The sequence below is a fragment of the Hypomesus nipponensis genome, chromosome 24, assembly GCF_054491055.1.
Source record: "Hypomesus nipponensis isolate SF chromosome 24, ASM5449105v1, whole genome shotgun sequence".
NCBI lineage: Eukaryota > Metazoa > Chordata > Actinopteri > Osmeriformes > Osmeridae > Hypomesus > Hypomesus nipponensis.
In genome coordinates, this window is record NC_140384.1 from 9,245,161 (window position 1) to 9,272,451 (window position 27,291).

At 50.3% G+C, this 27,291-nt stretch overlaps 1 protein-coding gene across 1 annotated transcript; it reads right to left on the reverse strand.

The window, feature by feature from the left end:
• ntrk2a (neurotrophic tyrosine kinase, receptor, type 2a) lies at window positions 1-27,291 on the reverse strand. Its single transcript, XM_084690611.1, has 16 exons — window positions 26,842-27,291; window positions 25,353-25,427; window positions 25,110-25,181; window positions 24,871-24,939; window positions 24,435-24,583; window positions 22,411-22,547; window positions 22,007-22,139; window positions 21,235-21,538; window positions 20,550-20,628; window positions 20,365-20,464; window positions 10,236-10,424; window positions 7,489-7,619; window positions 5,921-6,093; window positions 5,307-5,553; window positions 762-920; window positions 1-554 (listed from the first exon to the last, which is right to left on the reverse strand). Exons 1-16 carry the CDS (start codon window positions 27,045-27,047, stop codon window positions 369-371), a joined length of 2,409 nt encoding a protein of 802 aa, XP_084546737.1. The 5' UTR covers window positions 27,048-27,291; the 3' UTR covers window positions 1-368.

Sequence of the window (27,291 nt, forward strand, 5' to 3'; positions counted from 1 at the left end):
TTGTAATCCCCAAGTACAGCAGAGTGCATACTGCCAGGTTACAGCCTGTCAAGGCAGAAGAGAAACATCCTACAGTCAAGATCCTCTCTTTCAGTTCTCTTCTGAGGAGGAAGGAAGGAGGGAGGGGAGGAGGGAGGGATGGATGGATGGAGGAAAGGATGGAGGGAGGGAGGGAAGGATGGAGGGAGGGAGGTAAAGATATGCGTGAAAGAGTAAAGTCATGGGGGTGTGGGGAGGAGGAACAAGGTGGGAAAATCTTCTGATTGCCTTTAGAGTTTCGTCTTAGCTTCACACACGTTAACACTCACACCCATGCTAAAACACACGCTAACACACACGCTAACACACACGCGCCCTCTTCCCCTCTCCTAGCCCAGTATGTCCAGGTACACGGGCGACGCCTTGGCTAGGGTGAGCAGCAGGTTGTGGATCTCCTTGATGTTCAGCCTCATGTGTGGCTCCCTCTGCCAGCAGCCTAGCATCAGGTCGTACACGTCCTTGGGACAGGTGCGCGGGCGCTGCAGGACCCGCCCCTGCGTGATGCACTCGATCACCTGCAGGGGGAGACAAACACACTCGACTTTAGGTCGAAGCCGTTGAGATTATGGGGTAGGTTGAGGGGGGAGTCGGCGTGGAATAGTCGCCACTTATAGATGGAGATGTTGTGACTTAGCCGGAGTGGCTAGCTAAGGTCCGCGGTCGCTAACGGGTGTTGCTAGCTGGTAGGACACGGTAAGAGAGCGGCGTGTAAGATCTCTCACCTCGTTGTTGGAGAGCTGGTACCAGGGCTGCTTGCCGTAGGTGAAGATTTCCCACAGCACCACTCCCAAGCTCCACACATCGCTCTCTGTGGTGAACTTCCTGTACATGATGCTCTCAGGGGGCATCCAGCGGATGGGCAGCATTGTATGGCCTCCCACCTGCTCACAAACGAGGGAAAAATAACCTTAAGCATGGCTGTAAACCAGCTTAGTGCCTGTGGAAAGATTGTTATTCATTACAATTGTAGCCATGTAAATTATAAGTATCATATGTTTATTCCTGACAGTATATGCATTATATTTTACAAGTTTAATGTAAATAATATACAGTATATTAAAGTATTGTACAGACAGCAATAGATAAACACTTACAGGAAGTAGCTACTTAGCTAACTTCCTGCCTGAGTTCAGTCGGTCGTTCTATGTCACAGCATTCTATTGAAAGCTTGGATTTTTGGAACTCTCTCGTTTGGAACTCTGTCGTTTGGAACTCTGTCGTTTGGAACTCTGTCGTTTGGAACTCTGTCGTTTGGAACTCTGTCGTTTGGAACTCTGTCGTTTGGAACTCTCTTGTTCTCAGGCTGTAAAGGAATTTCGTGCATGGAGGCTAGGATTCATCCACTTAAATCTGCAGGAGATATTCATCATCACCCTCTATCTGGCTCCATCTCTCCTCTCCTCCTACTGCCCCCATAACTCTTGTTAACAACTCCCTCCTTTATGCTGCCTCTACAGTGTTTCTGGCAAAAAAGCCTTTTTAAATTCCTTGGTTTTGGTCCGAAGAAAACAAAAATACTAACGTAGTAATTTCAAAATAATAATAATATACAAAACACAAATCCAGTCAACCAAAACATGACCTTTTTCCTCAGATTAGCTTTCCTTTGAGTACAGTTTGTAGGGCACTGGGTAGTGTTGTAGTCTATGGCATTAGATACTTTAAACTCTTGTTTCATTTATTCATCGTTGTTGATTGTATCGCTCTTTACAGTATGGTTCAGCTTCAAATATTCATGCTGTGCTCTTAGTGTTAGGAAGCTTGTTTGTTAACCAGATTGTCTTTGTGTGTATGTGTTGTGTGTGTGTGTGTGTGTGTGTATGTTAGTTTATGTGTGTGAGGCGGAGGAGGAGACAAAAGTGTGTGATTAATAGTTTTTAACATCCTGGTTTCATGAAATATTAAGAGGCAGGTTTAGTGGCCCTCACTGAGTCCCAAAGCTTTTAGACCCGATACTCAAAGTAGGCGTGTCTGTCTCTCCCTCTCTCTCTCTCCCTCTCTATCTCTTTCTCTACCTCTCTCACTCTCTCGCTCTCTCGCTCTCTCTTTCTACCTCTCATTCTCTCTCTCCCCCTCACTCTCTTGCCCGCTCGCTCGCGCTCTCTCTCTCTCTCTCTCTCCTTTCTCTTTACCTCTGTAACTGGCTCACTGTTGTTTTCTCTCTCTGCAAGTCTAACTCTATCCCTCCCCCCCTTCTCTCTGTCCTGTTCTCATAAATATTCATCGTTAACTTGCCCACTGCTTATCCGTGCCAGGGAGACTCTAAGAAGCGGCGCCGGGGATTGTGGGTTTAACTGAGTGACCCCCTCCGTGGCTGCCGCCGTTGCTGTGGCAACCGGCCGGGCCTCGCGGGCAGCTTTCTGAGTTTTTTATCTTTATTTTTGGTGGGTGTGTGTGTGAGTTATGAAGGCCGGCTGCGTGGGAGGGGCCTATGTAAAACGCCCCTCCCACTCTATTCTCCGAAACCCTGTTCTTAGTTGCCCTGCTTATCTATGGAGACAAAGAATTTGCATGGGAATATGAACTTAAAGAACGGGCAGTGCTACTCTGCCTGTCTCCCTGCCTGTCTCCCTGCCTGTCTCCCTGTTTGTGTGTCTGCCTGTCTCCCTGCCTGTCTCCCTGCCTGTCTCCCTGCATGTCTCCCTACCTGTCTCCCTGTTTGTGTGTCTGCCTGTCTCCCTGCCCGTCTCCCTGTTTGTGTGTCTGCCTGCCTCCCTGCCTGTCTCCCTGCCTGTCTCCCTGTTTGTGTGTCTACCTGTCTCCCTGCCCGTCTGTCTGCCTGCCTGTCTGCTGTGTGGGCTTGCTGACGTCAGTCCTGGTGTTGATACCCTGCAGGGCTGGAGCTACGGGCTCACCTTGTGATCCTCTATGACTCATCACTGCTACTCTGACGTTCACACTCCCCCTCCCACCCTCTCTCTACCCCCCTCTCTCCCTGTCCCTCTCTCTACCCCCCTCTCTCCCTGTCCCTCTCTCTACCCCCCTCTCTCCCTGTCCCTCTCTCTACCCCCCTCTCTCCCTGTCCCTCTCTCTACCCCCCTCTCTCCCTGTCCCTCTCTCTACCCCCCTCTCTCCCTGTCCCTCTCTCTACCCACTTCTCTCCCTGTCCCTCTCTCTACCCCCCTCTCTCCCTGTCCCTCTCTCTACCCCCCTCTCTCCCTGTCCCTCTCTCTACCCACTTCTCTCCCTGTCCCTCTCTCTACCCCCCTCTCTCCCTGTCCCTCTCTCTACCCACTTCTCTCCCTGTCCCTCTCTCTACCCCCCTCTCTCCCTGTCCCTCTCTCCCTCTCTCTACCCCCCTCTCTCCCTCTCTCTACCCCCCTCTCTCCCTCTCTCTACCCCCCTCTCTCCCTGTCCCTCTCTCCCTCTCTCTACCCCCCTCTCTCCCTCTCTCTACCCCCCTCTCTCCCTCTCTCTACCCCCCTCTCTCCCTGTCCCTCTCTCCCTCTCTCTACCCCCCCCTCTCCCTGTCCTTCTCTCCCTTTCGACCCCCCCCTCTCCCTGTCCTTCTCTCCCTCTCTCTACCCCCCTCTCTCCCTGTCCTTATCTCCCTTTCTCTAACCCCCTCTCTCCCTGTCTTCTCTTCCTCTCTCCCTGTCATTCTCTACCTCTCTCTACCCCCCCTCTCCCTGTACTTCTCTCCCTCTCTCTACCCTCCTCTTTCCCTGTCTTTCTCTCCCTCACTCTACCCCCCTCTCTCCCTGTCCTTCTCTCCCTCTCTCTACCCCCTGCCTCCCTTTCTCTCACTCTTTCTCTCTCTCTCCGTCTCTCCCTTCCTCTCCATATATCTCCCCTCTATTTCTCTTCATCTCTCTCTCCACTCCATCTCTGCCCATCACCACCAACAATTATTCTTCCTGTTCTGCCACTCCACCTCTCCCCTCCTCCTATCTTTATTCCTGCTTTCCATTTTCCCCTTCCCTCCTGGTCCCTCCCTGTCCTTTTACCTCTCTCCCTTCTGCTTGCTCTCCCTCTCCCATCCTCTCCCCCTCCTTCTGTCTAACCCTTCACCCCCTCTCTCTCTCTGTCTCCCTCTCTCTCTGCCCATCCCTCTCTCCCTCCGTCTCCCCCTCCCTCCCTCCCTGCTCCTCTCTCTGTGGTGGTGCTGCTGCATACTAATAGCGGCTCTTTGATGACTTGCTCTCTGTCTGATAGAACCGCTCCAGCTACACTGCCTGGGCCCGTTGCTATGGCTACACCCCCAGTGGTTGGTTTCACAAAGAGAGGGAAGGAGGAGGAGGAAGAGGGGTTATTCGTCTCCCCATACTGGTAATACTGTACATTCGAAAGAAAGAGACAGCAAGAGAAAGAGGAGAGAGAGTCTACTTTTTACCCAGATACCTTGGCTTGACAACTACATTCCACTTCCTGCCCCACCACCCCCTCACCTCCCCCCTCCCCCTCTCCCCCCTCTCCTCTCCCCCTCACCTCCCCCCTCCCCTCCCCCTCTCCCCCCTCTCCTCTCCCCCCAAGCCGGATGTGTGGGACAGCTCTCTCAGCACTCGAGGCACAGTGGGCCAGATTCTGTTTCTCCCTCACACCACCGCTAGTCACACCAGCATGGGCTGGACTCACATCCATACTGACCCTATAATGCTGTGACATCAAAACACACTGAAACCCATACCAGACATCTATACGGCAGACGGCAAGCCTTACACACACATGCACACATCTCTCACTGTTAATCCAGTGTATGCAGTCCTCTAACCCGTACAGTAGCTTGTTTATGCCTCCCAATGGAAATGGACTCCGGGATGATAGAATCACTACAGCAGTTAGCTCTGGTGTGTCGATGGAGCCCTGCCAGAGTCTATCAGAGGTGTTCCACAGCATTAGCTGAACGACAGCCAGCTTATCGCCAGGTCGAGGGTGGATGGATTCTGAGGCGGTATAGCCCTGTGACGGAGCGTTTGACTGTAGATCAAGAGGTCGCAGGCTAACATTGCTTCGGATTAGAAAGCATCGGCTAAAACGAATACATGACGTTACACACAGTTCTCGTCTGGAGGATCTCAGAAGAGCTCCCTCAGCGGCATGGCCACGTCCCGGAGGCCCATGCAGTGGTGCGAGGGAGGAGGGGGTGATGGGGACCATGCAGTGGTGCGAGGGAGGAGGGGGTGATGGGGACCATGCTGGGGGGATGAGGGAGGAGGGGGTGATGGGGACCATGCTGGGGGGATGAGGGAGGGAGTGCAGGGGGTGTAAGTGTCGGAAGTATATACGGTGAGGGTGTAAAAGAGGGCCAATAAAAGAGTGACACATACACTTACCCTGTAGTAATCCGTGCTGTAGACGTCCCTGGACATGCCGAAGTCTCCGATCTTCACCAGCAGGTTCTCCCCCACCAGGCAGTTCCTGGTGGCCAGGTCTCTGTGGACGAAGTGCTGGGAGGCAAGGTACACCATGCCGGCCGCGATCTGCTGGGCGATGTGCAGCATCTGGGACTGGGTCAGCTCCACCGGGCGGTTGTTCTGGCCGTCCGCCATCAGGACCGCGTCCGGGCCGTGAGCCCTGGAGGGGGGAGGGAGGGGTGAGGGGTTGGGGGGGGAGTGAGGGGTGGGGGGACGTAGATCCGTAAATATGCTGCGTCGAGACAAACGCAGCTCAACGCATTCACTTGCAAACTGACACCTGCCAGTATGCAGACACACCGACCACACACACTCACGTGCACATTACAGACGCACATACACTCACACACACACCCACTCACACACACACACACACCTCCCTACACACACACACCTTCCCACTCACACACACACACACACCTCCCCACTCACACACACACACACCTCCCTACTCACACACACACCTTCCTACTCACACACACACCTTCCTACTCACACACCACCAACGCGACTCCGAGGACTTGTACCTGAGGAACTTGTTGAGGTCTCCATGCTTCATGTACTCAAACACCATGATGAGCGGGTCGCTGTCCACACACACCCCGTAGAAGGTGACGATGTGCTCGTGCTGCAGGTTGGTCAGCAGCTCAGCCTCTCGGTGGAAGTCCTTACGAGCATTCTCACTGGCCTCCTTCAGAGTCTGGACACACACACACACACACACACACGTACAGACACACACACACACACACACACACACGAGTGGACACACATCATCTCATTAGCAACTATTAGTAGTGATCAAAAGCACTTTCCACCAACAGGAAAAGTTGGAGTCTTTCTGTCTAAATTAGAAAAATAACGAGAGGGCTTCCCCAGTAACAGCATTCAACAGACCTGAACACTGTATATACAGGAAGTGATTAGAGCTTAGTGTTTACGTAAGGAACCAGCTCTTGGTGTTGGTGTCCTCTATGCATGTGACCTGACCTCAGCTCTTAGTGAAATCACGCTGCAGGCATTTCAGGAAGTGAAAATGATCCGGTCCCATAATATTATCCGCAGATATACTATAGAAATGTTTCTGCCTGGTGAATAATTGATGCTCCTACGGTATGTGACATGGCTATATACAGGCTGTTCGAGACATGGAGTAGAATGATCTGTTTGTCAGAGTGGAGGAGGGGTGAGGAGGAGAAGTTAACGGGAAAAGGGGTGAGGAGATAAGGGGTGAAGAGAGGAAGGTTAACGTAAGAAAAGGAGGGGTGAGGAGAGGAAGTGAGGGGTGAGGAAGGGTTAGCAGAGGAAGAGGGGAGGAGAGCATGAGGGGAGGAGGACAGAGGAGAGAGATGGGGACCCGTCATGGCCTGAGATGACCTGAGGACTGCCGGGTCAATGCTGCAGGTCAGTTAGCATTAGCGTAGCATGTCAACCGTTGCTTAGTTAGCATAAGCATGACCCCCAGGCTGTCACCTTCCTACTGTACACATGGACCCTAAACTGCCCTGGCTGGACTGGGCCAGTCAAGCTCGCTGTCTCCCCTCAGCTCTGAGAGAAAGAGGAGAGGAGGGTGAGGAAGGGAGAGAAGTGGAGAGGAGAGGAAAGTAAAATGCTGAGAGAGGAGGGTGAGGAAGGGAGAGAAGTGGAGAGGAGAGGAAAGTAAAATGCTGAGACAGACAAGAAGGTAAATGGAGGAAGCAAAGGGGAGGGGTCTTCCTTGAATATCATGTATTTTTTAAGAAAATCGTCCAATAACATCTTGTTTCTACATTCTCTGGATGGATCCCATTGGTTAATCCTCCCCCAAGCTGGTCTGCAGGGTTCATTGGTCGGCGATGTCAACATGAAGGTCCAGTAGAAATATAATCCATAGAAAGGACGCATCCTGTTCGATGCTTCATATCCATCTAAAGTGTAGGAATATGATACCTCCAAAAGAACCTTTTATCTTTGAGGTACAATTACACCTTTACCAAAAATCTATGGTCTGCATTACAGCAACATTAAATGCTACTCCATCTTACTCCCCACAATCAACAAGGCATGAAGGACGCGCTTCAAATAAGAGAGTGCTGATGAAAACGACGTTGGTTACCTTGACAGCAACTAGGATCTTGTCTTGGTCAGGTGACAGGTTGTAGCATTCCGCCAGGAAGACCTTCCCGAAGGCACCCTCTCCCAGCTCTCTCTTCAGCACGATGTTGTGTCTCTTAATGTGCTGAACGACTGGGGACCCACAGGACAAGACACACAGCTAGTTAACACACATCTAGTTAAAACACAGCAAGCTAACTAGTTAAGCCACAGTTCATACATCTAGGCCTAGGCCTATGGTAGTTAACCCACAGCTAGTTATCACAATATTTAACTCACAGCTAATAAACAACACAAAACTAATTGAGTGTTGTTATAAACAAAGCAATCATCATTCAATCATCATTAATATCCCTTAGATATATGCCACATACAGATAACACACGTTATCTGATGCGATGCGACGAGCGGAGATTGGAAACGTTTATCTCCAACACTAAGACAGTTTCGCATGGCCACGTTTTATGATTTAAATCCAAGCCCAGACGTTCGCCCAGACCTCCCGGTTGGAGCGAGCGAGCCGCGAGAACGTGGACAGCCAGTCGGGCCGCCAGGGCACCCAAACCGATTCATCAGCAAGTTAGCGCAGTCGCTGGGAGAAGCGCTGTGCAGCCGGACATACACAGGCAGGATTGATCTGAGATCTGATTAAGAAGTGCATTGGAAGAAGAGCTCACCACTCAGCATATTGCATTACAGCGAGCTAGACTCTGAAGCTGCATCGATCTGCACTAACTTACTGAGAAGCACCATAACCCAAAGTTAAAGAGACAGAAGGAGGAGGAAGGAAGGGGAGGAGGAAAGGGCAAAATAGAGAGAGAGAGAGAGAGAGAGAGAGAGAGATAGACAAAGAAATGAAGGAGAGAGAGAGAGAGAGAGAGAGGTTGGTGGACATCATTAGACCACAACACACTTCCAGACTTCAGACTTTTGTTTGTGTATGCTGTGTGTATGTGTTTAACGTCCTGGTGGGCCTGTGTGTGCTCATGCATATGTGTGTGTGTGTGTGTCCTTCTGGTGACATCACATTTGCCAAAACAACAGCCCAGGGACCTGAGTAAGTACCCACAATTCCCTGAATACTTCTCCTGAAAAGCCACGGCCTCCATCCATCAGCACCCTCTCTCTCTCTCTCTCTCTCTCTCTCTCTCTCGCGTTTTCTGGGTGGATGGTTGGATGGATTGACAAATAGATCAAACAAACAAATGGATGGATGGATGGAGGTGAGCGAAGGGTTGGTTGGAGGGTCTTGTATTTCAGAGCTGGCAGTAGATGGCCAGTGGGCTTCCAAGCATCAGAGTGACATCATGGATGGATGATGAAGGGAAACAAGATGATTAGAGAGCCTCATCCCAGTAAACAGCACAGATGACACGCAGGTGTGTGTGTATGTGAATCACAGTTTCCAGGATGATGTTATGTACTTATTTTGATCGCCCCTGGAGAAGGGCATGTAGCCCAGAAAGCAAAGAAAGCAAGAAAAGAGGAAGAAAACAAACAAAACACAAATTCTATGTCGATTCTTGCGTTTCGCTTTTGATCATTAGATCAATTGTGTGTGCTTGTGTGTGAGTGAGTAAACATGTCTTGTTCTTAATGAGCTCGGTCCACTCTAATGGAGTGGGTAAACTAATGGGGATCATTGATCTGTTTCTGAGATATTACAGTCACTCCCACTCCCATGACGCCTCAACTACAGGTCGTATCGTCAAGCCTTCAAGCAGAATACACACACACACACACCTTCTCTCTGTCTAACACACACACACACTCACACAAACAGATGTGCTGTATTGAATGTAATTGACTCACTCATGTTATATACTTGTTTTTATAGCCTGTAAATCACTCTGACTCTCTGGGTTTGAATGCTGAGCTGGATAGTTTGTGTGTGTGTGTGTGTGTTTTGGGCATGTGTGTTTGTTAGATGATGCCTGTGTGTACTGGTAAACCTCTCAAGATCATCGTCCAACTTCAGATTCATCTCTATTGAGCTTGGATCATTGTTCTAGACCACACGAAAAGGACTGACCTAGAACAAATCCATATTCACACACACACACCGCATTTCCTGTCACAGTGGACCAGTTTATTTCAGCTTCTTCAAATCCATCACCATGGCAGCCGGTGGTTTCTGAGGCAACAAGCTTCTACGCAAGCAGGTGTGCGTCCTTCGAAGGTCTTTGGTCTCGGTTGTTAGTTCGCTCTCTTGCACAGAGAAAACTCCTGTTCTCACTGAGGTAGGAAACTACACTTCCCAAAATCTTTACCTTCTAATTTGACAATTACTTCCTAACTAACCAGTTCATGTTAGTAAATGACCTCAGGTGAGATACAGACTTGATTCTTTTTAGCTCCACTCTGGTCAACCAACAAGTTCATCACATTTTACTACAGATTGCAGTGATGTAGTTGTTCTGTATATTTAACTGTCTGTTTTTACTATAGTTGACTAGAATAGACCTGGGGTGAATGAGTTGATTTGATGAGAGGTGTTTGTGCAGTTTACAAGCAATTGCATGTTTTAGAACGTTGTCACAGAGGTTGGACGAGTTTCCTCATAGTTGATAAGGTTTTTTACGTAGTTTTGGAGCATTTGTGTAGTTTAATTGCATCTGCCTAGTATAAAAGCACTTGCGAAACTGAGCAATTGCATAGTTTAGAATTTTTCGCATCGGTTGGAAGAGTTTGTGTAGTTGATACATTTTTTCAACGTCGGTTTGGAGCGTTTGTGCGGTCGTTACTCACAAGTGTCGTTCTTCAGCAGGCTGTTTGTGCTGCGGAAGTACTGCGGGTTCTCTATGACGGGGATCTTGGTCATGCCGATGATGACGGCGTCGGGGCCCATCTCCGAGGACGACGGCGTGTTGCTGCCGTTTGACACGTGGTGGAGAGGAGAGGCGGAGTCATCGTCATTACTGATCACTGAGGAGGGACCTGAGAGAGAGAGGGAGATAAGGAGGGTAGGGGACAGAGAGGAAAAGAAAAAGAGGTCAGTAACAAAGCACTAAGAAGAGGGGAGGGGGGAATGGAGGGAGGGAGAGATGGAGTGAGGGAGGGAGAAAAGAGGATTAGACTGGTTATTGGCCGGGAGAGATCAGAGAAGGGACGATAGAGGATGAGAACATTCATCCAGAGGAAAACTCCAGAACGAGGGGGAGAGAGAAAAGATTGTAGTTTTTTGTGATTTATTAAATGACGGAGGCAGGCTACAGAAGGAACATCAGGCCCAAGCTGGCTAGTAGAATAAAGAAACGTTTCATCACCACACCACAGAAGAAGAGTTGATTACAGGTTACTCTGAATGGGAGCAAGCTGGAGGAAAGATTGTATCTGATAATGCAGAGCAGAGAGGTGGACAGGGAGACATGCTACCTGCCTCCTCATCCATCATCATTGCGACTGGAGGCAGTCTGCCGGAACTGTCAGGGGTTTGGTGTTCTCAACGTTAAATAAACATTAGAACTGCTTTTCTCTGTCACTGTGTCTCTCTCTCTCTCTTTTTTTGTTCCCTTCACTCTGTCACACACACACACACACGCACACACACACACACACGCACACACACTCAAACACACACACACACACACACTCAAACACACACACACACTCAAACACACGCACACAGTGTTGTTATTGGAGTGTCTGGGGTACATTCCATTGTAGGAGGCGAAGGAACAAGACAGACAAACAAAGACTGACTGTCTCTCAGCCTCCAGGCACAATGCTTGTGTGTGTGTGTGTTGTGTGTGTGTATGTGTGGGCGGATGTTTCCAGGCATGTTCCCTCATCCTAAGTTTGCAGGAGGCTACACCCTTCACTTGAACTTGCAACAACTCAAGGCTCCTTCTGCTCATCCTCTTCCTCCGGTCTGGGCGCGTGTGTGTTCTCCCAACGTCCCCAGGACCCGGGACAGGAGTTCTGGAAGGTTTCCCCTCCGTTCCCAGTCTTCCCAGGAGGAAGGTGGGGGTCTTGCGTTGCCTTATGAGAAGCTCTGGAGTTGCTTCATTGTCTACATTGTGCTGAGGGGTCTCGCCATTATGGCTGCTCTTCAGCTCCAGATGACATGAGCCCTCATGTCATCTGGAGCTGAAGAGCAGCCATTTTGGCTCAACTCTGGTGCTCAAGAGCAGGCATTTTGGCTCCGCTCTGACTGTTGTTTGATTTCCGGTTTAAAGATACTCATTACCCACAGGGTTTTTCAGAGGCTTGGTCGTTCACATGCACGTACGCATGTAAGCACGCACACACACACGCACACACACACACATTGAGACAGGTCCATCATTAGTGGTGAAAGGCTTCAGGGTCAGATCGTTACAAACTCTATTTAGCTGAGGGGCGACAGGAGGCTGGGAGGGGAGAGACAAGGGGAGGAGGAGAGACAGGGGCCAGGGGAGGGGAGGGGTCCTCTGGGAGCTGTTGAAGAGGAGGGGGAGGGAGGGGGGAGGGTAAAGCATAAGTGGGGTCAGGTTCTGACCTAACACCGTTTAATAGACAAGGAACTGCTGTTAATACTGCTGGAGGAGATGGAGTGATGCTTGGGCCAGGGCAGGGGCTAAGGCCGGGGCAGGGGCTGGGGCTGAGATCAGGGCAAAGATTTGGTCTGGAGCTAGGGCCATGACTGGGGCTGGCGTTGGGGCCGGGTCTTAGGTTAGGGCTGGGGCTGGGGCCTGAACTGAGGCTAGGTGCCTGAATGCGTCTGCATGTAAGTGTTCCTGTATTGATGCCCCCTGGCTACACCCTCCCCATCTCCTCATCCAGACAGACACCAGCCGTTTAGTGAACAAAGCTGAATCCCACTGACTGCCTGGGGTTACGGGCATGCTGTGAGTATTAAAACTTTAAACACATCGTTGCGTGTCAACCAGTCGGTTAAGCACACACTGAGCTGCGGTGCGGCGCTCTAAAGATGGAGCACTCCCAACCCAACGCTTCTGCTATTGTCAGAGGGGTCGAGGCCATATCACACCACCCTGGGAGATAGGGAGACTGCACAGTAGTGTCCAAGCAGGGAGGAGAGGAGATCTTCCAGATTCAGCATTTTCAGAGTAATAACAGGCAGAGTGATCGAGGGACAGAACACTTAGAAGAGAGGAGAGGTCGTAGGGCAGAGGAAGAGAGGAGAGGTCGTAGGGCAGAGGAAGAGAGGGGCAGTTAGGTCAGAGCCTTCTGTCACCCGCTCACCTTCTGCCGTCCCCGTATGTGACCTGCAGCCCCCCAAGCCCCTCCCTAACAGGAAACCTGAGCCCCCCCCCCCCTCCTCTCACTGTCTCCCACGTCTCTAAACTGTGCTCTCACCCCGCCACACACAGGAAGTGATGTATTGATTCTGTGGAGGAACAGGATACGGTGAAGACAGAGACAGACAGCAGAGAAAATCAAGAGAGAGAGACAAAGACAGAAAGAAAGAGACAGAAAGACAAATTACGAGAAAGGACAGGAAGTTGTCAGACAGAGATTTATAGGTATGGGGGATCATTCGTAAACTTGGGGATGAAGGATGGACATAAGGACAGAGAAAGTAAAGAGGGGTAGGAGAAGTGTGTGTGTGTTTGTGGAGAGGGTTAAGAGATGGAGAGATGGACACAGGGTTTTGCCACAAAAAAAACTGAGGTCAGACAGAGAGAGAAAAGAGATGGAACGTTAAAAGTAGGATATGAGAGAGCATCGGAGGGGGGAAGGAAGGGAAGCGGGTCGGGTGAGAGAGGGAAGAAAGGGATGTCTTGGACAGGGGTGAAGGAATAGAGGGATGGAGGTAGGGATGGAGGGGTGGAGGCTAATAAGGAGGGATGGCTAGGATTTCAGTTGCACTGCAGTTTAGTGACAGAGTTGAGAAGACTGTCAGCCAATCAGAACCGGTCTGGGCAGGCACATCTGCATCCTGCACAGATCAGATTCCCTCCAACACTCTGCCATGTAAAAATAGGCCTCTCTCTTTCAGTCTCTCTGCCTCACTTTTTTCTGTTCCTCCCTTTCATTCTACCCCTCTCTCTCTCTCCTTCCTCTCCCTCTTTTTCTATACATCACTCTCTCTCTCCTCCAATCATCTTTGCTCGTTCCCCCCTCTCTCCTTCCCCCTCTCTTCGTCTGAGTTTCTATTTTTAATAAACAAACCACATTCACCTTCTCAAGTGACAGAAAGACCATGTTCTCTTTTGTCCCCCTCTCCTTCACTTCGTACCCCCCCCTCCCTCACTCCCCCACCTCCCCCTCCCTCACTCCCCCACCTCCCCCCTCCATGAACACACACAACACACGTCGTGACGAGGCGTGACGCAGGGAAAGGAGAAGAAAAGGAAGAGGAGGAGGAGGAGGAGAACGAGAGCATGGCAAAGACGGGACTAATGATGTCTTCTCTTGTCAGTGAGAGAGGGGATTCTGAGCAGTGCGTTCTGAATGGCTGTCTTGTGTCACATGGCTCACGATTCAGATGTTTCCTGAAGGACTTCAAAATGTAATCGGCAGTATTGTATTAATTGCTGCTCTGCAATTAAGCTGCACAGTACCAGGTGAATGTATCTGCTGCATGTACTTGAGAGTACAAACACACACACACACACTCTGAAAGATGTTTTCTTGAGTCGTAAGAGCCTCCATTTCCATGAATTTGTAACAGGTGGTAATCAGTCTGTCAGCTGCAGGCATCCAGCTTTCATAACATCCACATCCTCCACTCCCTTCCACCCCCCTCCACCGCACCCCACCCCCCTCCACCATCCATACCCCCCTTCCCCCTTCTGAAATGTTCCTCTACATGTCAGAATCGGAACGTTCCTCGCAGAGAACCTCCCCTCAGTCATGCCGACAACAATCCTCTCACACACACACACACACACACACACAGAACCTTCCAAGCAACGGACATGCCAACTGACAAAAGAGGTAGAAATCACAGTTTATTTGCATTCCAGAAGTACACAAACGTTCCAGCAGAAACACAACATGCTTCCTGTTCTAGCTACTCTCTTGGTTTTGCCAGTGTTATAACTCCCACATCTCCTCTACCCACTCTCGTTTCACACGATCATTATCACCTGTCACATTCAGATATGTACAAGTTTGTGCAGATCTCTGTCTTCTGTGTGTGGAACTATGGAATCCTGATGTGAACTCGCTGCTGTGAAGAAACGGTTGCTCTGCGCCTAGACCCTGTTACCTTCTTAATGAAATGGTACCCTCCACATCTGACTACACCTCAGTCTCAACCCCAGCCCACGATGAAAGTGTGTATGTGGAGGTGTGTTAGAAAAGGTGCATACAATCCAGGGCATCTCAATGTTTGTTGTTGATGTTAACCCACAATGTGTGTGTTTTGTTTGTGTTAGCATGGGTGCATATGGTACCAAGTTATGTCAACGATTGTTTATTGGACCGTACTGAGATACGGGGGAAGGGGGGTCTGTTTGTGTGTCCAGATCAGTGGTGTGTATAAAACCAGCTGGGGTGTGTTATGGGGCGTCTGTGTGTAAATATATAGGTTAATGGTTGTCTGTTTCAATAATTCATCTGCAGGCTTTTAGGTGTCTCTGCAGAGAGCGAGGTGATTGGCCCAAATGCTCCTCTGATGCCACTTCCTGCAAGGTTCGTCCTCAGTCACTGGGGTGACAAACCTCTCCTACTTCTGTCTGGGACAATTCTAAACAGTCTCTCTTACTGTGTGTGTTTGAATGTCTCTCTTCCTCCTTTCTTTCTCCCTCTCTTTCTCTGTCTCCTCTCTCTTTTAATCTTTCCCTCTTCTCTCTCTCTCTCTCCCCCTTCTTCCTCCATCTCGCTCTCTCCCTCTCTCCTCTGCTCTCCTCCCCTCTATCCCTTCATCTTTCCCTTTCCTCTGTCCTCTCTTCCCCTTCCCCCTCTCCCTCTCCTCTCCTCCCCCTTTCCCTTCATCTCTCCCTCTCCTCTCTTCTCCCTATCCTCTACTCCCCCTTTCCCTTCATCTCTCTCTCTCCTCTCTTCTCCCTATCCTCTACTCCCCCTTTCCCTTCATCTCTCTCTCTCTCTCTCTCTCTCTCTCTCTCTCTCTCTCTCTCTCTCTCTCTCTCTCCTCTCCTCTGCTCCCCTTTCCCTTCATCTCTCCCTCTCCTCTTTCTTCACCTCTCCTCTCTCCCCCCTCCTCCTCCCTCTCTCAAGTTGTTGTGGAGACTCCGTCAGTCCTACAGTGTTACCACCTCCACAGGAACGTTTTGAAACATAACAAACCCTGAGGGGAAACAAAAACACAACAAAACCAACATAAACAACAAAATAAAGGACTCAAAGCAGTAAATAATAAGCACGACAAAATTTGATATTGAACTAAAAAAGGTAACAAATCTAAAATGATGATATAAATCAATGTAAAATCAATGAGAAACAGTAAATAAGGATGAAGAAGGGATGATTTGAGTTAACATCGAATCACTGGGGGTTACGGGTTTGGGGAGGTCAGTCAGTTGGTCAGACAGGCTGACAGACAGACAGACAGACAGGCTGACAGACAGACAGACAGACAGAAAGGCTATGCGTATCACAATTAGTCGTAGCCAACGGCACACACAGCTTGATAAAAGAGCAGGGGATTTACTTGTTAGTTCCGTCATCTTACTTTCTTTTTAATGATGCATCATTAAAGAGAGATTGTATCAGTTCAGAATCCCGTCGGTGTAAGGATGAGTCCTATTAAAACCAGAAGTGTGTCTGCATCAAGCTCTCCCAGCTGGGCGCTGTGTGGACCTCAGCATCTGCCACGGGAAAAATCCAAACGTCTTCGAGCCGTTAGTGACAGTAGCCCAGAACACACCCTCCCTCACCGCACACAAGTCACAGCTCGGCCCCAAACTCATTCATTCCACCACTTTATTAGCCACCATAGCCAAAAACATAATCGACGCCAACTAAAACAATAGACACATCGTTCCTGCCACACGAAACCTACACACACACACACACACACACACACACACACACACACACAGTTGTGTGTTCCAGCTTGTACCAAGCAGTTTGTTTTTGCAGAGGCGTCAGTCCTAGAATCAGAAGTCAACAGTGTACAGAACGCAGCAGCTGAAAGAGAGGGAGGGGGGGGACAATGGAAGGGAGATGAGGGGGGAGACAGGGAGAGACAGGGAGACAGAGGGAGACAGAGGGAGATGGGGAGACAGAGGGAGAGACAGAGAGACAGAGAGAAATGGGGAGACAGAGGGAGAGACAGAGAGAGACAGGGAGAGATGGGGAGGTGGGGGAGACTGGGATGAAATCAGACAGGAAGTAGGTAAAGAAAAATGGAGGAAGGACAGGATGGGAGTAAAGGGGGATCACCAGCTAGAACAGGCTCTTCTACCCGGAGTGAAGAGGTGGGGAAGGAATGTTTTCTGTGCTGGAGGTTCTGAGTTCAAGTTAGATGTAGGTGTGTGATAATGAGTTGTTTGGTATGTTTGCTTTGTGTGTCTGACTGTGTGTGTCTGTGTGTCTGCATGTGTGTGTGTGTCTATGTGCATGTGTCTGTGCGTGTGTGCGTGTGGGATGATGATTCATATTTGGAGCGCAGCGCTTGATGACTCATGTCTCCATGGCAACAGCAGGCGGTGAGTTGCCAAGGCCCTCCCCCTCCGTTGTGTCACCTGCCTGACCGTTACCCACAATCCCCCTCTGCAGCGCTCCACATGCAACGTCACACAACCCAGCTACTCCTAGCGACTTCATTACCCAACCATAACACCTCATTCATCACAACGGGATTTTCTTCAAATGACGCCGATATGGTATTGATCCTGAATGTGCGATCAGCAGAGTCTGTCCTCACGGACCTGGATACACAATCTGCTGATCCAAGACTTGTAACTCACCACACACACTCACGCTCACTTACACACACACATACACACACAGAGCCGACAGACGCGCACACACACACACACACACACACTGCTGAGCTTAGCAGAACACTGTGTAATGGGCAGGGCCATGAGAGACGCATCTTCCTCCAACTGCCCAGTGATCAATCGATCAATACAGCTCTATCTTTTATAGTGCAGTCCCTGATCAATCAATACCGCTCTGTTTGTTTCTGCTTTTACTGCGCTTCCCTCTGCCATTGTCCAGGCCCTTTCAAGCCCCGAGACCTGCCCAGACCTTCCCATCCCAGTCCAGGTAAACCCAGCCCAAACCAACCTCACTAACCCTGCCCTGCCCAACCCTTTCTTACCATAACTTGCCAAACCTACCCAGGTACCCTTCCAACCCAGCCCAATGCTGAGAGGATGAAGAGGAGGAGGAAGATGAGGAGGAGGAGGAAGAGGAGGAGGAGGAAGAGGAGTATGAAGAGGAGGAGGAAGAGGAACAGAGGGAAGAGAAAAAGGAGAAGGAGAAGGGGTAGTAGCAGAGGCCACTGCAGGACACTAAACATGTTCTTGAGTTATTTGACTTTTACTGTGCTGCCAGGATGAATGGTGGTGTTGGAGAAGACAGTGGACACACTGGGAACAGAACGTCCTGGAGAGAGCTAGCAAAGCTAATGGGCTAGCAGTGGGGCTAACAGGCTAGTGGGGCTAACAGTAGACACTTCTCGTCTGTCAAGGAGATGAAGAGGATGTCATGTACACCTCACTGTCTTACAGGATCATCTCAACCACTTGAACTGGAATGAGCCCTTCATCTGTGTATGTGTGTGAGAATGTGTGTGTGTGTGAGCGTGTGTTTGTGTTTGTGAGAGCGTGTGTGAGTGTGTGTGACAGGACGCAAGTGTTGCCAGGAGGTCTGATCCTGAGCAGAACTCTCTAACTGACTCTGACTCCTGACCTCTGACTCCTGACCTCTGACTCCTGACCTCTGACCCTCAGGGTGTTCAGGAACATCTCCTCAACACTCACTCTCACCCAGCACATCAGCAGGATCCAGGCCACAACCCCAACAGATACTCAGGGTGCATTTGATTTAGTTCACTTGGTAAAATCCCATAAAACGAAACACTCTCAGTCCAACCAGCTGTGGTCTAAATCAAACACACCCCTCTGTGCCTGGGTGTAGCTCAGTAGGTTTGACATGCAAATTCAAATTCCCCCTTGTAAGTCACTTTAGATAAAAGCTAAAGTAACACATTATTATTATTATTATTATTATTATGTGTTTGACCCAGGTGAGGTGGAGAGCCGACTGAGCATGCCCAGTAGCGTCGAGGCTGAGTTCCGTCTGACCTTGAGGGGGATGTGCTGCATTGATCGCGCGGCACTCTTCCAAACCCAGAGAAAACTGATACCAGGTCCCATGCATCATTGATAAGCATACTGGAGAAAGCTATTTCTCTCTCTCTCTTTGTCTCTCTCTCTGTCTCTCTCTCGGTCTCTTTCTCTTTGTCTCTCTCTCTTTGTGCCACTCTCTCTTTTTCTATTTCCCTGTCTCTTTGTTTCAAGGCCTCTCTCTCTCTCCTTGTCTCTCTCTCTCCTTGTCTCTCTCTCTCCTTGTCTCTCTCTCTCCTTGTCTCTCTCTCTCTCTCCTTGTCTCTCTCTCTACTTCTCTCTCTCTCTCTCCTTGTCTCGCTCTCTCCTCTCTGTCTCTATCGCGATCTCAACCTGTTTCCAATTGAACGTCTCTCTTTCATCTCGCTCTCTTTTTTCCAGGGTCATCACATGCACTTAGTGACACTCCGTGCAGCAACAGCATTTACAATTCCACGCACACACACGTGCATGCAACAGACGTCGGAAGACAAGCGCCCTATTCTCTGCTCCTCAGCCCCACTGTACACCATGGGTTATTCAGAGGAAACAGTCGGAAGACAGCCACGGCTGAATAATACATCCATACAGCCTTTTACAAGTACAAGTGTCTGTGTTTTTGTGTGTACAGGTGTGTGTGTGTGTGTAGGTTTGTGTGTGTGTGTCTGTGTATGGGTTTGTGTGTGTGTGTGTGTGGTTAAGCGAGAGAGACCAATTTGACTATTTGCGCTCCCCAGATAAACACAGCAAACAGAGTATGCTCAGAAGCAGGCTCTGCATGCCTGTTTCACACCTATTGTTTCACATTTACATCAACACTGACCAGGAGTGTGTGTGTGTGTGAGGGTGTGTTTGTTTGTGTGTGTGTGTGTGTGTGTGTGAGGGTGTTTGTGTGTGTCATAGTTGTGGCTCCTTGTCTCTATCGGGTCTATAAAAACAAATTACCAAACTATGAGTTATTGACCCACACACACACACACCCACACCCCCCCCCACACACACACACAGAGGGGACTGAGAGTGCACATGTCTAAAGAAGATGATGAAACATGAGCTGATCCATACACACACACACACACTCACACATACACACTCACACACACACACACCACAGAAGTGGTGTGTGTAGGTGTTGAGAGTCAGGAGAGGAATCAACGCCTCGAGTGGAACCTCATACTCTGTTTCCGGAGAGGAAAAAAGAAACCTCTTTCACTCCCTCTGACCACACACACACCCACACACACACCCACACACACACCCACACACACACCCACACACACACCACACATCTAACCCTCGGAGGAGTGATGAATCAATGCCAAAATAAGGGACCACACAGTAGCGGCTCTGCTGGGCCTTCTTAACACACAATCTTACAAAAATACCAGCCAGCTCCCCTCAGCACAGTGGCCTTCCAGTATCGGCCGACACTCGCCGATGTGCTTTCGAACCACAGCTCATTGTGTTTGTGGGTTAACACCAAATGTAAAAGGGTTATGTTAGACACACACGTGTGTGTCGGCTAGAGAACATGCAGCTACTCTGGAAGTGAGTGGGATTAGGGACGGTGATTAGAGAATTAGACCATCATGCAGGTAAACCACCAGACGCAGCCAAGAACCTGGCAACCACCCCCTTTTCACACAGCGGGTCTCGTCGGACAACTGGGAGGGAAGCAGTCTTACCTTTGATGCCGAACTTGGAGTTCCCTCCGAACTTGAGGATGACCAGCATGAGCAGGAAACCAGTGAAGGCCACAGCAGCGATGCCCACAACCACGTACACCTGCACGACACACACCAGGTCAGTCTCTCAGGTCAGTTTATAGGTCAAAACAAAGTGAAATCAGATTCAGATTCAGACGACTCACTGCAACTCTGTCCTCAGGTGGATCCAGAGGAGTTCCGTCTGCAATCAGAAAGACAGACAGGAGATTCACATCCTGACATCTAGGGGTTGAACCAGTAAACACCCTATGTGTTCACCTAATGTGATGTGATTGGCTGATTGAGGGAGAGGGAGAGGGAGAGGGAGAGGGAGAGGGAGAGGAGACTGTACCTGTGGTCGGGTCTGAGAAGAGAGGGAAGACGGGAGGAGAGGGGGAGAGAGAGAGAGAGGACATGAATGATCTGCATTTCCCACATCCACTACACTGAGTTAAACGTTTACATTATTCAAAACAAAGGTGGCTTCTCATTGGCGATGTGAGTGTGATGCATTGTGGGTGTGTGGACGTCAACTTACCATAGTAAAGAGGATCTGTGATAGTTTGCGCTGAAATCAAACAAACCACATGTCAGATCAGGACCGTCACACTATCTGTTCAGAACGTAATCAAAACCCCCCAAAAAGAATGCACTTCATCCTACTACCATGTAGGCTGAGGACTACAGCAGTGGCCTGTCCCTCCCTCCCTCCCTCCCTCCCTCCCTCCCTCCCTCCCTCCCTCCCTCCCTCCCTCCCTCCCTCCCTCCCTCCCTCCCTCCCTCCCTCCCTCCCTCCCTCCCTCCCTCCCTCTACCTCGACCGCTAAAACCCCAAGCGCGTGCGACACACTCACCCTCGAAGGGGTCGAGCATGAAGTGGGCGAGCACGGTCTTGCGGTCCTGCCCGTACTTGTTGGTGGCGATCAGGGTGTACAGGCCGTTGTTGATGTGGGTGGGGTTGTCCAACTGCAGGCAGCCGTGGAACTCCCTCTCCGACACCTCGTGGATGATGGTGGTGATGTAGTTGCCCTCGGACACCGGCTGGCCGTTCAGGAGCCACTGGAAGGAGGGCTTGGGGTTCCCCGACACGCTAAAGGGGATGCACCAGTGGTGGTCTGGGATGGCATCACTCAGCTTGGTGATGTTGGGGGGGACTAAGGGGAGGAGGGGGAGAGAGGGGGGAGAGAGGGGGAGGAGGGGGAGAGAGGGGGAGGGAGGGGGAGGAGGGGGAGGAGAGAGGGGGAGGAGGGGGAGAGAGGGGGGGAGGGGGGGGAGAGGGGGGGGGGAGAGAGGGAGAGGAGGGGGAGAGAGGGGGGAGAGAGGGGGAGGAGGGGGAGAGAGGGGGGAAGAGAGGGGGAGGAGGGGGAGAGAGGGGGGAGGAGAGAGGGGGAGGAGGGGGAGAGAGGGGGGAGGGAGAGGGGGGGGGAGAGAGGGAGAGGAGGGGGAGAGAGGGGGGGAGAGAGGGGGAGGAGGGGGAGAGAGGGGGGGAGAGAGGGGGAGGAGGGGGGAGAGAGGGGGGGAGGAGGGGGAGAGAGAGGGGGAGAGAGGGGAGTGTGTGAGTGTGTGTGAAGGTGTGTGTATGTGTGAAGGTGTGTGTGTGTGTGTGTGAGAGAGAAACTCACAGAGGATATCGAGGAAGAGAGAGGCCTCGTTCTCCCCTACGATGTTGGCTGCGCTGCAGGTGATCTTGCTGGCGTGGTCCAGCGACGACAGGTTGGACAGGCGGATTTCCGACACCTGGCCTGACGTCTCAATCTGCTGAGGAACAGACACACACAAACACACACACGCAAACACAGAGACACACAAGCACACACACATACACACACACGCCTGTTATGTGAAGTTAAAGTAACAAGAACAGACTTTGCGGGGAGAGTGTCAGCGTCGACCTAAAGGTGTTTTCACGTATATGCATGGTCACGTGTGTGTTCACGTGTGTGTGTTCACGTGTGTGTGTTCACGTGTGTGTGTTCACGTGTGTGTGTTCAGGTGTGTGTGCGTGCTCCTGTGTGTGTCATCGGACCTCGTAGTTGGAGATGACCGGGGTGATGGTCCAGATCAGCTCTGGTGATGGGGCTCCGGAGGTGTTGCAGGTCAGCACCACGTCAGACCCCTCCGTCACGGTGGCCTTGGACGGAGTCAGCGTCGCCATGGGGAGCTCTGTCGGAACGGAGGGAGGGACCATTTGGATGTTCAGGCCCACGTCTTTGTGAGTAAAGCGCCGTGGACAAACGCACGCACACACACACACGCACTTGGACAAAAACACTCAGTTCTTGTCACACACTGATTATTACTGCCTGTGTCCTCTGTTACTCCTGCCACACAGATTAAAAGTGATTGGACACAGTCTGGAGCCTGTGTTGTAGGCCAGAACTACACAAACAAGGCTGTGTGTGTTTGTGTGTGTGTGTGACCATGACCTGGGGCTAACCCAGCCGTGTCAAATCAGAAGGCTGGCAGCTTTAGAGTCCCAGCCAATAGGGTAGCAGCGTCTGGCGAGGAAGGCGGAGTGTGGACAGACTCTCTTATCTCTACTTAAGGCCATCTCCACGGCGCTTATCACTACGGTAACCAACTCAATCACTCCGGAAAAGTCACTTCATCACCCCTGAAGGCCAGACTGAGCCCCACACACACTCACTCTCAGTCCTCATGCATGTGGAGCTGGAGAACACAGAGTGTGTCTCAGATCAGTGCACTGGGACGACGTTCCAGTCAATGTTGGGGGCACCCTACAGCAACTCTGAAGGGACAAAAATATCTTTTTAAACCAGCTTTGTCCATCAAGGTCCAGTGTTTATCTGCCGAGCAGGGCCGCAGCTCCTTCACCTTGTGTGATAGAGAGAGGATCTCCGTGAAGCCCCAGCATCCTCTCTCTACTGCTGTCTTCATATGTCACTCTTTCAAGGGTCCCCCAGCCTCCTCTCTCTACTGCTGTCTTCATATGTCACTCTATCAAGGGTCCCCCAGCCTCCTCTCTCTACTGCTGTCTTCATATGTCACTCTATCAAGGGTCCCCCAGCCTCCTCTCTCTACTGCTGTCTTCATATGTCACTCTACCAGGGGTCCCCCAGCCTCCTCTCTCTACTGCTGTCTTCATATGTCACTCTATCAAGGGTCCCCCAGCCTCCTCTCTCTACTGCTGTCTTCATATGTCACTCTATCAAGGGTCCCCCAGCCTCCTCTCTCTACTGCTGTCTTCATATGTCACTCTACCGGGGGTCCCCCAGCCTCCTCTCTCTACTGCTGTCTTCATATGTCACTCTACCACGGGTCCCCCAGCCTCCTCTCTCTACTGCTGTCTTCATATGTCACTCTATCAAGGGTCCCCCAGCCTCCTCTCTCTACTGCTGTCTTCATATGTCACTCTATCAAGGGTCTCCCAGCCTCCTCTCTCTACTGCTGTCTTCATATGTCACTCTACCACGGGTCCCCCAGCCTCCTCTCTCTACTGCTGTCTTCATATGTCACTCTACCGGGGGTCTCCCAGCCTCCTCTCTCTACTGCTGTCTTCATATGTCACTCTACCACGGGTCCCCCAGCCTCCTCTCTCTACTGCTGTCTTCATATGTCACTCTATCAAGGGTCCCCCAGCCTCCTCTCTCTACTGCTGTCTTCATATGTCACTCTACCAGGGGTCTCCCAGCCTCCTCTCTCTACTGCTGTCTTCATATGTCACTCTACCGGGGGTCTCCCAGCCTCCTCTCCAGGGGCCCACACATAACCGTGGCCGTGCCCAAAATAGCGGCGCTAATGCGGCGCAGCCAGAAGGGGATGGATCAATATGTGTTATCAATGCCAGTGCTAGTCTGCCCCGCTGAGGCCTACCTCCCCCCCTCATCCCCAGCCCCCGGTGCTCCGGGCCCCCAGACAGAGAGAGTCTGAGCCTGGGCAAAGACAAGGACAGCTGCTCTGGTGTCGTAGATGGTGGGATGTGTGTGCGTTTTGATTCAATTGAAATTGTAGGGACGAATCTGGTGGTAGTTGTTCAGGAGCATGTGTGCATGAGTGGGGGCGTGTGTGTGTGTGTGTGTGTGACAGTACCACAGCCAGGCAGGGTGAGTCTGGTCAGAAGGCGACGTCCTCCGCCCTCCTGGGTGCACTGCAGCTCCTGTTGCTCTGTCTCTTCCCCCAGCCACAGCTTCATCCACATGTTGTCACACGAGCAGCGGAGAGGGTTCCCAGACAGAATCCTACACGCACACACACACCAGGGACACACACAGAGACACACACACACACAGGGACACACCAGGGACACACACATACAGGAACACACACACACACAGGAACACACACACACAGGGACACACACACACACAGGAACACACACACGCACACACAGGAACACACACACACCAGGGATGCATACACACACAGGGACACACATTTAGGCATACACAAACATCCATTGTGCCTGACGCACACGTTGGTGAAGTTAGGGCAGCGTGTGTGTTTGCATGCGTGGATAAATACTCACAGATAGGAGATGTTTAAATGCCTGAAAATCCTCCACGACAGCGATGACAGGTTATTGTCTTTCAGATTCCTGTCAAATCAACACAAACTTCAGTTCAAAACCTAGCAGGGTGTGACATGTCATTCTGCGTCGTTATGTCAAGCTCATGTCCCTCGAGAGTCTCGAGTCATGTATTGTAGACTTTCAGCAGTTTGTGCGAGGCAGTGTGTGTGCGTGTTGACCTTTAAAGCGTCACTTACAGATATTGTAGCTTGAGATTGTCCTGGAAGGCCAGTCTAGACACATAGGTCAGACTGCTGCTAGTCACCGTTCTGGGGAGAGGAGGGGGAGAGAAGGAGACACGCAGGTAAACACAGAAACCCCATTGGGATAAACGACGGCACAATATGCCCTCCCAGTGATACCAATCATCCTGCGGGCGCCATGACGACCTGGGGCCCAGCGCACCTACGTAACCAGGACGGATCACGTGACACACTCACAGATTCCTGAGGTTCCGGTAAAAATGCAGATCCTTGTCGTTGATGGATGAGAAGCCGCTCTGATTGGCGATGAATCTGAAATGACAAACGGCTCGAGTCAGAGGTGATGTGGAAGGCTGCGGTGCTGTGATGCAGTGGTGTCTCCAGGTCCTGGTCTTTACAAGGCCCTAGATCTGTCTTTGAATGTATGTCATCCATCAAGGTCATTTGAAATAAGACTGTGGCATGTTGGCACTATTTTGCTCAAAATCCATTTGAGTATATATCTTTTATCCGATCCTACATGTGTATGATTTGACAGGATTTTTATTTGGTGGAATTTGAAAGATGTACTTGTGACTATAAACCCAAATAGTTCGACGTGGCAGTTTAATTATTTACTTATTTGTTTATCGTTTGCATGCACGTCTACTTCTATTGGTGGAGGCAGAAAACGACGTCTCATATCAGTTCTTAACCTCCAAATGTTGATATCACGTTTACAGAAAAAAAAATGAATTTTTCAGTCCGTCATCGATACTTTTTTCAAGTTATGTTTTCATACCTTATATACTGCATGTCATGCATCGGTACATACTACCAAACTGTTTTCTGTATAATATTTATTTGAGATGTTTCTCGGAATTCCTTAATACCCCTCTTCACTACGTTATTTAGACTTTTGGCGGTACACTGGCTGCAATTGAATATATATATATATATGTCAAACTTGAATTTGATACAGAATAGGATACAAAAAAACAATCGAACAGATTTGAATGGGGTATTTGTTTTCTAGAATGGATCACTTAGTTTTGTTTATTAAATAGGGCCTACGTATTCAATGTTTTACTACAGGGGAACCTGCCTGGTTTGACATAGATCTATTAGAAAACGAGTGTTGTTTCTGTTTATCAGTGCGAGCCCACAAAAAGGATTTGGTAACCGTTGTTAACAAGCCACATTCAGAGGCACGTGCGTAGTAAACTGAATAATAAGGTTCCATTTTCATATTCCGTGGCCTGATTGGGTGGTGTTATAATGGTTGGTGGTGGTTGAGCTAATATTTTCACTGGATGCTGTATAGTTTTTGTCTATCCTATTTCGGGGTGGTATAGCCTACGACTCGAAAACACACAGAACGTCCACACACCAGATGTAAGAGTTGTGATACACGCACACGGTGTTATTTTAGTAAAGTAAATGGCAAAAGAAAACACAATAGGGGAAAAATATGTAGGTTATAACGTCGCTTGCTTTGATTTGTAATGGCCTTCCTATCTTTTCATTAACGGCGCAATCTGCCTACCTGTAATATGGTGCGCGTGTTTAGCCAGTGGCGTTATGCAATTGGGTTAAAAAGCAAACAGTCTCTGTGTAATATTAGGACATGAAGTTCAATTTCAGAAGAAGAATACATTATTGAGGTGTGTATGTCCGTATCATATTTGGTATAGAGCGTGCAAGTGTTTTTCCCGTTTACCCCGGTGATTGGGCTCGAGACACTCACATGTCGGTTATGTTTTCCATCTCAGCCTCCGACTGCAGCACGGGGAAAGCCACGATGCCACGGTCCTGACCAACGCACGATATCCTGGTCCCACTACATGAGCACGAATGGGGGCACGCGGCACCGAATCCCCACAGACCCATCAGAACCCAACAGAACCCCAGACCGAAGACAGACACCCCGCTTCCCGTCATTAAGTCGCTCATCTCTAATCCCTCCACGCCCGGCCCGACCAGGACCGCTCGGTCCGCTGGCAGTCTTTTTCTTGAAGAAAATCAGCGACTATAGATGTTCACCCAGACGAGCATGGACCCAAAAACATTAGACTCCGTGTTAAATGGGTGAGACAGTGACAAATGTGTGTTATTCCGCTCAGTGCTTCTCCAGTCTGCTCTAACCCGTCACTCAAAATCACATTGAGACACTGACGCTTAGAGCCACAGATTCCTT

Bases quoted from the DNA above. Each gene is read 5' to 3' on its own strand.
- ntrk2a (XM_084690611.1), bottom strand. From the start codon at position 27,047: ATGAGCGACTTAATGACGGGAAGCGGGGTGTCTGTCTTCGGTCTGGGG. The intron at 20,465-20,549 runs GTGAGTCGTCTG...TGTGTCGTGCAG, and splicing joins CACCTGAGGACAGAGTTGCA to GTGTACGTGGTTGTGGGCAT. The intron at 7,620-10,235 runs GTGAGTAACGAC...GTGGGTCCCCAG, and splicing joins CCTGCTGAAGAACGACACTT to TCGTTCAGCACATTAAGAGA.